The 11,320-nt window shown below is 41.3% G+C and overlaps 1 protein-coding gene across 1 annotated transcript in view; it reads right to left on the bottom strand.

The window, feature by feature from the left end:
- Window positions 1-6,620: 6,620 nt before the first annotated feature.
- Window positions 6,621-11,320, bottom strand: part of pcp4b (Purkinje cell protein 4b) — a 46,772-nt gene continuing 42,072 nt past the window's right edge. The window contains exon 5 of the mRNA XM_061827386.1: window positions 6,621-7,187. Within this exon, the coding sequence (XP_061683370.1) occupies window positions 7,057-7,187 (131 nt within the window). The 3' untranslated portion in view covers window positions 6,621-7,056. The remainder of the gene's footprint in view (window positions 7,188-11,320) is intronic.

The raw sequence follows: 11,320 nt of genomic DNA, 5'->3' as shown, positions 1-11,320 counted from the left end.
CTTCATGCACGCGCTTATAATAAGTTGATGAATACCAACCAGAGCAGGGAAGTGCAAAGTGGGGGGGAGGGGCTACTCTTTATTCCCTTGATCCCTCTTTGTATTTTTTTTTTTTAATAATCTGTGGCTTTTCATCACTTAAATGTAATGTAACAGCGCTGGGAAAAAAAAAAAACGTATTAAGAAATTATTTATAAAGAAAGATCCAAGCGTTTTAAAAGCGACCTGGCATGAGAAAGGAAGGGCCTGCGGTGTGTGACTTGCTCATCCATGAGTGAGATTCTCGTTTATGTGTGATAAAAAGTTGTTCAAGTTTCACCAGAATCCGAGCAGGTAAGCGAGACACCGCTGATGATGTCCCCAGCTGGCCCTTACTCATACGCACAAACAATTTTACAGCCATGAAAACTACTGTATTTATGTTTAACAAAATATTTTTACAGGTATTTCCAAGATCTTCTTGAACGCATCATAAATCACGGCGTGGACGAGAAGGAGCACCGCAGCTGAGCAAACCAGAACGTACAAGCAATGTAAGTTTTCAATTATGCATATGTGAATGTAAACAATATGTAAACAATGAATAGGACATGTTAATGTTAAGTGATGACGATGGATGAATGGATGGAAAATGTACTTGGTGAGGCTTATAATCAGGTGCGGCTTACAGTCCAGAAATGACGGTTACTTGCCTGCCACTCATTGCGTTGCACATATCTCTTTATGGATCTTTCGGATAAAAATGATTGATGCTATAGCCCCTTAAAAGAGCCAGGCACCCAAAAATGGGATGTAAATTCAGAGCTAATACGGTATATATAAATCAGATTTTAAAACTAAGCGCCACCTTCTAAGCTCTCAGACACTGCGGGGCGTGTCCAATAGATGCGGAAAAAGGAATCAAACATAATGATTTCTTACCTAATGTAAAATCGTGTTTAGAGGCTTAACGTCTTGAAAATTGAATGGTTATTGTGGACTTTGAGCGTAAAAATAAGCACATGTCAACTTGTTGGTTTGAGTGCCTGCACGCTCTGAAACAAAAAGTGATCTTTTTTTTTGGGGGGGGGGGGGGAGGGATGACTGGTGTGGAAAAAGTAATCTGAGACTGTAAACACATATTTTGCCCTAATGGGTCGTGTAAAAGAAAATATCTGCTGCGTTGTTTTCCTCCCAAATTGGGGCTTGCCCTCACCGAAATGTGAAGGTGTGATGAATATAGAGGACCTGCCTGCGTTCCCTCGTACGTGAAGACAGGAAGTTCTTATGGTAGCAGATCATTATTACTTCCTCAGCCAGAGGGAAGGAAGCTCACAAAAGGATAACAGGAGCAATATATCTCACTTTTAATAAGACCATTAACATTTTTTTTAAACAATAGATTTATTAGATTTTTCATATATAATTTTACAAAAGCAACACAATAACAGTACAACAAAAACAAAACAAAAAAAAACCACAGTATGCACAGACATAATAGTGTTGAAAAAAAGCACATAAATCCCAAATAACTCTTCTAAGGGTCTCCATATGTCCTCAAATTCCTGAGCTCTTCCTCTCGTAATGTACGTGAGTCTTTCCAGTGCAACACAAGATGCCATTTCCAACATCCACTCTTTTATTGGAGGAACGTCCGCGTTTTTCCAAAATAATGCAATCGTTCTGCTGGCCTGCAGGAGACCAAAATCTATAAGCGTGGCCTTCTTTTTATTAACAGCAAAATCCTTGGGATATATACCTAAGATACACAGTGTTGCGCAATGAGGAACCTGAATTCCAACTAATATAGAAATTGTCTGAACAATAGATTTCCAATAATCTCTGGCTTTCCAACAATCCCATAAACAATGATATAAAGTACCCTTGTCATTAGAGCACTGACTCCACGTGTCTGGATTGTCAGGGGTCACATAAGTCCTCATCAGCCATTTGTATTGTAATAGCCTCATTCTAGTATTTATTGTTTGTTTTTGTGCTTTAAGGCATGCATGTTCCCAATCAATGACTTCAATATTTTCTTGAATATTTAGTTTCCATGCCTCCAATCTATTTTTACTTGATTCTGTATCATGTGAGACGAGAGATTTATAGAACATAGATATCTGCTTATATCCATGCAAACCTGACTGGACAATATGGACAAAGGGTGCTCATACATTATGTTTTGGATTTGTGCTGACATAAAGTGTTTTAACTGCTTATCGGACCATTAAAGTTAATCAACTCCTTCCAGTTTACTTGGCGTAACCATGTTTGATGAAGTGAAAATTCCAACAATTCCAAAACACTTTTATTAGACTAATCTTCATCATCAGGCGTTTTAGTTGTGCATCTACTTATCGTGCATGTTTCGGGGATGTGGGAGGAAACCGGAGTACCCGGAGAAAACTCACCCAGGTACTGGGAGAACATGCAAACGGTATCTTATAGACCCAAACAGAACTTATCCATCCATCCATCCATCTTCTTTGCCACCTATCCTCATGAGGGTCGCAGGCAGAGTGCTGCAGCCTATCTCAGATGTCAACGGGCAGGAGGGGGGGGGGGGGTACATCCTGAACTGGTTGCCAGCCAGTCACAGGGCACATTGAGACAAACAGCCGCAATCACAATCACACCTAGGGGCAATTTAGAGTGTCCAATTAAAGTTGCATGTATTTTGGAATGTCGGAGGAAACTGGAGTGCCCGGAGAAACCCCGCGCAGGCATGGGGAGAACATACAACTGCCACACAGGTGGGGCCGGGATTGAACCCGGGTTCCTCAGGACCGTGAGGCCAACACTTTACCAGCTGATCCACCGTGCCGCCCACAGAACCTCTCTTAAATGTTAAATTGTCCAACCCAGTTTTCAAAACAGAGCATTTTGTGAGTTTACTGGCCTTTATATGAAGCGTAATTAAGAAAGTCATTACATAATCTTCCTGCAGAATTAGTGTGGAATTCAGTTTAGGGTGTGAAGTGTGAAGGAATGTGTGTGTGTGTGCGTGTGTATGTGTGCGCTTATCCTAATTCGAGAATGCAAATGTGATGAATATATCAGTCTTTGGGAGTTATTTTTGTTTTTGTCTGTACTGAGAAGTTCCAAGACTCCTCACGGTCGGGGGACTTTTATCAGAATGACAATTCTGTTATGCAGACATCAAATAAATGGACTTTTTGAGGCAAAACAATGAGAGACGGATAACGTCTGCACAAAACGAGGAAACAAAGCAAATCCGTTTTGAGTTTTCACAGCCAGAGGATGAGGAAGTGAACGTCACTCATTCCTTCCTTCGAGCACAACAGGCCGAGTATTATTTCACGCCGCATACTCTTTTTTTTTTTTTCTTTTTTTATAAGTTTAATTTCAGCAAACTGTTGTAGCATGTGACAGGCCACTAATGACTCATGTGACTAATGAGTGAAAGCAAGTCGATGTCGATGATGTGATGCAAGATGAGCGCACGCGAGACCTCACGCTGTAGATTTCGATGCTTCTTTCCTAACTAGGTGTGACATAATCAGGAAAATGATTTAATTTTTAAAAAAAAAAACCTACACGGATGATTAAATACTAATACTAACCACATGGTGTGAAATTGATTCCCGCAGCATCAAGACATTAACAAAATTACATTTCCATAAAAATCGCTTTATCTCCGCCCTCTTATCAGGCAGGAGTCATTCGATAAGCTGCGCATTAAATGTTGCGTTCACTTCGCGCCCAGGAGGAGAGGAAATTGCCACCGTCCGCCGTCACCGGCGTCCGATATCGTCTCGTTAAGTGGAACAGAATATTTCACTCTCGTCCTCAGAGCACCCCCCCCCACCTCCCCATTGCATATATCAACATATAATTATTCCCAAAAACGGTCTTGTCGTTAAATTTCGTCACGGAATCCCTGTCGGTTCGATTCCGGATGGATGAATGAGACTGGTTCTGTCAAATAATTCAGATTCTTGCCTATGGTGACGAAAGATGTGCGCATTGCAGTCAAATTTGCGGGTGGAAAGATTGCACCGGCACTTTGAATTCATATTTACAATACATTTTGACTTGGAAGTGTAAAAGTAAGCCAGCTGCGGGATTGTACACACTCCAGTCATTGCGATAGTTGTCATGTGACAAATGAGAATGGAGGAGGTTTTGGTTTTTAAGCATCCACGATCTGGACCTGTGCCGCTACGTTGAAAGCTGTCCAACGGTAAAGCGTTGGCCCGGCAGTTCTGAGGACCCGGGTTCGATCCCGGCCACGCCTGCGTGGAGTCTGCATGTTCTCCCCGTGCCTGCTTGGGTTTTCTCCGGGCACTCCGGTTTCCTCCCACATGCCAAAAACATGCAACATTAATTGGACACTCTAAATTGCCCCTAGGTGTGATTGTGGGTCCGGATGTTTGCCTCAATGTGCCCCGCGATTGGCCGGCGACCAGTTCAGGGTGTCACCCCGCCTCCTGCCCGTTGACGGGTGGGGTAGGCTCCAGCGCTCCCCGCAACCTTTGTGAGGATAAGTGGTTGAGAAAATGGATGGATTGATGGTTATCACCACACTTTCCATCTTCTTTTCTGTGAAGGCAGCTCAAAAACAGCAGAAAAAAGTACTTGAGTTGCTTTGTGAGTTCTGTTGTAAAAAATTGTGCTTGTCATTATATACAGGTTGGGACTGTGGCACAACTGGTTTGATCACTGGCCTCACAGTTCTGAAGACAGGGGTTCAAATCCCAGCCCCTCCTGTGTGGAGTTTGCATGTTCTCTCCCGTGCCTGCGTGGGTTTTCTCCTGGCACTCCGGTTTCCTCCCACATCCCAAAAAACATGCAACATTCATTGGAGACTCTAAATTGCTCATAGGTGTGATTGTGAGTGTGGCTGTTTGTCTCCATGTGCCCTGCGATCGGTTGGCAACCAGTTCAAGTAACCCTCACCCTAACCCTAATGCCTGATGATAGGTGGGATAGGCTCCAGCCCTCCCGCAACCTTGTGAGGATAAGCGGCTCAGAAAATGGATTGATGGCTGGATTATATGCAGAAAGATATTGGCACTCACCCATAGGTGCATGTTAAATATGCATGATGATAAATATTCCCTTCGATGAGCGCAGAGCAGGGTGCCCATAAGAAATGATGCAGGCCTTCAGATGTCGATTGAAAAAAATGTCCTCAGAGTTGCTGTCATGGCTGCCTTTCTCTTGGTCACTTCGGCTGCAAGTCTGTTTTCCGTCGTATAGATTTGGGGTTTTTAATCTTTGCAGGCTCTCACGCTGAGCCTGCCGTTCGGATCACTTCCCCGCTGGCCATCGGTGGCGGCGTGATCCGAAAATTCAAAGCAAAGCTCAACAGCTTCTTTTACAGTTTAAACTCTGGCTGACCCTTCGGATTTCTCTGAGGCATCCAACCTCGTAGAGATGATGTATTGTGCAATATGTCGGGGGATAATTGCTAATATGACACATAAAAAAAAAAAAGATTTTCATGCAACCTGAGGCATGACTTACTATACAGGAGACGATTTCAACCAGACTGGATAAAAAGACTTAGATTAGGGTTAGTTTTTTAGTATTTTTGTATGGATTTTTTAACCTTAATATAGAGTTTATTGTTTTATTTTGTATTTTACATACATGCTGTGCTGAAAGATGAGTTTGAAACCCGACTATAAAACATGAACCCCAATTTAAAATCCAAATTTGAAACCCTAACCCTGTTTTGAAGCCCTGAATTGAAAACCAAAAACTTTAGAGAAACCATAAAACTCAATTGAAATCTTAAATTGAAACCAGATCACTGTCGTCAACCCCTTCTTTGAAACCTTAACCTTAATTGGAAACCGTCATTTGAAATCCTAAACCTGTCACGAAACATTAATTTGAGACCCTTACCCTACTTTGAAACCCCAGTTTGAAACCTTAAGATCATCTTAAAACCCTAACACTGATTTTAAACCCCACTTTGAAACCCTAACCCTCATTTAAAATTTGAATTTTAAACCATAACCCTGTCTTGAAACCCTTACATTTTATTTAAAACCGTAATTTAAAACCCTAAAACTCTAAATTGAAAGCCAATTCCCTCTTCAAACCAAACTATAAAACTTTAACCGTAATTTGAAACCCACATCTGAAACTCTAATCCTGTCATGAAACCCGACTTTGAGACCCTAAACCTGACTTGAAATCCTTATTCAAAACCTTAACACGAGAACTTTATTGAAGACCGAATTTGAAACCTTAAAACTCTACTGAAACCCCAGTTTGAAACCCACACCCTATCAGAAAAAAACTTTTAAAAGGAACACGGATTATTGCAATTTTTTTTTTTTTTTATACGACATTGATTATTATCTTTGTTTTCTAAAATAGAGCAGTCTCGGAAACAGGAATATTTTTACGTTTAGTAGTTTCTGTTCATTTCCACACAGCGAAATTTACAAAATAAAATTCTCCACTTGCGTTCGAAACCCCGAAGTCTTTACATCGTCATCTACTACCGAGTTATTATCATCAAAGTACAAACTGTTGCTTGGTTTCGATTAGCGTTTCCCCACCGGCATTTGTCGGGTCCTGGGTGGGACTAAAACCTGTACACTAGTGCTTTTCTCGTCCAATTCAGTCTTCAAATACATACAATACGCAGTGTGGGCACATGTTCCATAAACAGTCTTTATTCATTCAGTGTACATGCGGGTAGGGTGAAATCATCTGGCGGAACGGGATGCAGGCTAATTTTGCGAAAAACAGTCGTCACGCTAACAGTTGGGTTTTTTGTTTTTTTTTTTGTTCCATCGACTAACACAATACTGATTCATGAGGAAACTACGAGAGGCAGAGACGAGAAAAAAGACATGACAAACACCACTCCGTGATCTATGAGACAAATAGTACAAGAACAAAGAAAAAACATATTCTAATATATATTTTGTTTTTCTTAGAGCAGCTGATTAATAATAACTCTGACAGTAACGACAGGACGTGTCATGAGCTTTCACAGACGTACGTTCCGCAGGCTAGCGCGTTCTTCGGCCGTCCCCAAACAGCTTATGACTCATGCAAAGGTCACTGTGAGGTCACAGCGGCCGCCGACTAGGACTTCTCGTCCCGCTTCTTCTTCTGGAACTTCCTGAACTGCGACTGGATGGCTACGGCCGCTTTCTCAGTCTCTGGGTTTTCCATGTCGATGTCGAAGTCTTCCGGGATGTCCGTCTTGGAGGCGTCTGGATGGTGGGGGGGGGGGGGGGGGGGTGGGTGAAAAAGTGAAATGTCAGGTTTTAGGGTGAGATCGTTTCATCTAGTTCACTAGTGTCAAAACTCAAGGCCCGGGGGCCGGATCCAGCCCGCCACATGATTTTATCTGGCCCGCGAAGGCAAATCATGCACGTCAGTTTCCAAGATTCTTGTTAAATTCAAGACCAAAATCTGCAATCATTTGTGTGTTACCAAACATCAACAAAAAAAAAAATTACCCTTGATTTCTGATTTCGAAACTAGTTCATAAGTTTCATGTGTAAATATGATGAAGCCATTGAAGATTTTTATGGTTTCTCCTTTGAGGGAAACCGTAACGACAATGTGACCCACAAGAAAAATGAGTTTGAAACCCTTCATCTAGTTAGTATTATTATGCTTAACACTAATCCAGGAAACATTAGGTCCCTGGGTAATCAATCCACTTATTCGGTAGGATTTTTGCATATATTGGAAGATCATTTTTTTCTCCTCATATTTCCCTTAATAAAATAAAACAATTAGGATAATTTATACAGTAAGTAAGGGAATTAGTTGAAAAAGCAACGTGAATTGAATCATAAACATTGTTTAGGTGGAACGGTGGGTCAGCTGGTACACACAGTCACAGTTTCGAGGACCCGGGTTCGATCCCGGCCATGCGTGTGCGGAGTTTGAATGTTCTCCCCGTGCGTTTGTGGGTTTTCTCCGGGCACTTCGGTTTCCATCCACATCCCAAAAACATGCAACACTAATTGGAGACTCGAAATTGTCCCTAGGTGTGATTGTGAGTGCGCCTGTTCGTCTTGATGTGCCCTGCGACCCATTCAGCATGTACCCCGCCTCCTGCCCATTGACAGCTGGGACAGGCTCCAGCACTCCCCGCGACCCTCGTGAGGATAAGCGGGAAAGAAAATGAATGGATGGACATATTGTTCAATTAATACATTTCTGACAGAATAAATAAAAACAGGCTTCAGGCGCTTTATGATGGTATACCGATGCGTCTTACTAGTGGGATCAATTTATGGTAAAAATGCAAATAAATCACGAATAATTTGACATATACGTATGGGGGGTGGGGGGGGTGAAATGTGTTCCAGTATGAGCATCTCAATGAGTTATAAATCTAAATGATTTATAATTGCGCTGTCACGCAGCACGGGCTTCAGCATATTCAACGTAAATGTATGTAAGCGTGAATTTTTTACGAACGATTTCTTCAAGTGTGATGAAAATGTTGGCAAAAAATGTATTTTTAATGAAGTAGGCTGTACGAAACTACGCGAGCTCAGTTCCTTGCGTTGGAAAAAAAAAAACACACACACACACACATTTGAAAGAAAAGCACAAAAACCTTAATTTGTGGTTTTGGTCCGAGACCACTTAGAGACCAAAATCCACTCACAAAATCGACTGAATCTCACTTGCTTGTTTCCTCAGGTTAAAAGCCACAGAAAAGCTTAATATAAAACATTTGATCTTATAACAGCTCTTAATCAATGACCCAAGACTGCAATCCAAATAAATCCCCCCAAAAGTCCAAAAGAAAAAAAAAATGAAAAAAAAATTATCTGGATCACACACAGCTTTCCACACAGAATATATTTCTCTAATATCATAGATTGTATGGAATAAACTGAATGTACCTCAAAGATGGCTTTAAGAGTACCCAGAACAAAAAAAAAACCAACCATATATATATATATAATATATATATATATATATATATATATATATATATGGCCTGTACCGAGATTAAATTACCCCTACATTCGCACATGCACAATTATTATTAATGATTGTTGTACGGACAGTTTTTCGCAAAACAATACAAGTACAAATGTAAAAAATATGAATACAGATCATTCCTAATATTCTGAGCATATGGGGAGGGGCAAATTGGTGGTGCGCATTGTACATTGGTAGATGGTTTTTTTTTTTTTTTTTTTTTTAGTTTTTGGGTCAACTTTGGGGGTGCACATTATACTTCAGGGCGCATTATACTCGAGAAAGTACCATAAATTATTGCTTGACAAAGGGCTATTTGGAACGATGGGGGGGGGGGGTATTTATAGTTTTGCGTGATAAACACCAGAATTGATGTCTCAGAAGATAGGAGAGTTTCAAGATTTCCTTCAGACTTGACTCCCCCGCACGGCACCGGTTTTTCGATGGAATGGGTTCACTAGTGACACGATAAAGGCCACGCTCGCTCGGCCGCTTTTCAGAATGTCGTTGAAAAACGCCTCCGGGGAGGTGGCAAATGCGGGACTTATTACTGATTTTGCTGCTTTAAAAGCAGTAACCATGAGAAGGTTTTGTGGAAGCACGGAGGGGGGACAAGACACATAAAAGACTTAAAGACCTTGACACAAGTGGGACAGATTTGGAAAGTTCAAAACTCCTCTTCAAGTAATATAATGCAAGGTTTTACACCATGAGAAGACATTTATTTTCCGCTTTATGTGATATATTCATAGTTCCTGGAATGCAGAAGCAATAGCAACGCTGGAGCTGACCATTTATACACATAGTATAAATGGACTACAATCCAATGCAGTACACAGAGAAACCTCTTAGACTGCAGGTGTCAAACTCAAGGCCCAGGGGCCAGATCAGGCCCGCCCCATGGTTTTATGAGGCTCCTGAAGGAAAATCATGTTTATCAACTAAGATGTTTGTTGCAATGTGTACCAAAATTTCAAATTGTCGTATAAGAAATGAGACATTGCAAGTATTTCTGTGTTACCAAACTACAATAGTTGAAAAGCCCATTACCCTGGATTTCTGGTACCAAAACAAGTTCATAAATTTTATGGGTAAATATGATGGGAGGCAATGAAAGATTTTTATGGTTTCATTGTCATAACGGCCCCTGAGGGGCAGCGTAACTACAATGTGGCTCACGACAAAAATTATTTTAACACCCCTGTCTTAGCACTTTCAAAGATGTTGGTCAACCTTGGATTTTTTGGGGGTGGGACTACTTGTCAGCACGAGGACACAATTGGTTAAAGCGTCTGCTTCACAGTTCTGACGACCGGGGTTCAAATCCCAGCCCCGCCTGTGTGGAGTTTGCATGTTCTCCTCGTGCCAGCATGAGTGCCCCCCCCCCCCACACACACACACACACACACATCCACAATACATGCAACATTAATTGGACACTCTAAATTGCCCCTCGGATGTTATTGTGAGTGGGAATGGTTGTTTCTGTCTAAGTGCCCTGCGATTGGCTGACAACCAGTTCAGAGTGTACCCCTGCCTCCTGCCCATTGACAGCTGGGATAGGCTCCAGCTTTACCGGGACCCTTGTGAGGATGAGCAGCTTAGAAAATGGATGGATGGATGGATGGAAGGTGACCATGCTTGTAACTCAAATCCTTATTAAAATCTTATTTCCAAAAGAAATAAGTGGAAATGCAAAAACACATCTCTTTTTTTTTTTTTAAATCAAAATATGCATACAGTATTGTACTGCATAAAACCATAAATTAATAGCACAATTAAATAGACTGTAAATAATTAATTAATAGTTTCTGCTCAAAATTGTAATGCTTTATTCAATGGACATTGTGCTTCTCTTAATTTAAAATTTTAAACATGCAGGACTGAATTCGGTTTGTTTGAATGTCAACATTTTCAATGTGGTTTTAGAACTAAAACAGGAGATGGCTATTTTTGGAAAGATAGACCCTGAACTGGTTGCCAGCCAATCGCAGGGCACATGGAGACGAACAGCTGCACTCAAAATCACACCTAGGGGCAATTTAGAGTGTCCAATTAATGTTGCATGTTTTTGGGATGTGGGAGGAAACCGGAGTGCCCACCCGGAGAAAAGCCACGCAGGCGTAGGGAGAACATGCAAACTCCACACAGGCGGGGGTTGAACCCGGGTCTTCAGAACTGCGAGAACAATGCTTTACCAGCTGATCCACCGTGCTGCGGCAAAATAGACCAGTGGTGAAATTTAAAATGCATACAAAAGGGGTGCAAGTGCTGCCCTTTCAGTTTATAAGTTAAATAAACTGCTACTTTTCAGAAAGTAAACACCAAATGAATCAAATTTCTGAGTATCCCCCTGTATGAAATTGTAAAAAAAAAAAGAAAACAACTGTAT

The sequence above is a fragment of the Syngnathoides biaculeatus genome, chromosome 8 (assembly GCF_019802595.1).
Source record: "Syngnathoides biaculeatus isolate LvHL_M chromosome 8, ASM1980259v1, whole genome shotgun sequence".
Taxonomy (NCBI): domain Eukaryota; kingdom Metazoa; phylum Chordata; class Actinopteri; order Syngnathiformes; family Syngnathidae; genus Syngnathoides; species Syngnathoides biaculeatus.
This window is presented reverse-complemented; position numbering and strand designations above follow the sequence as displayed.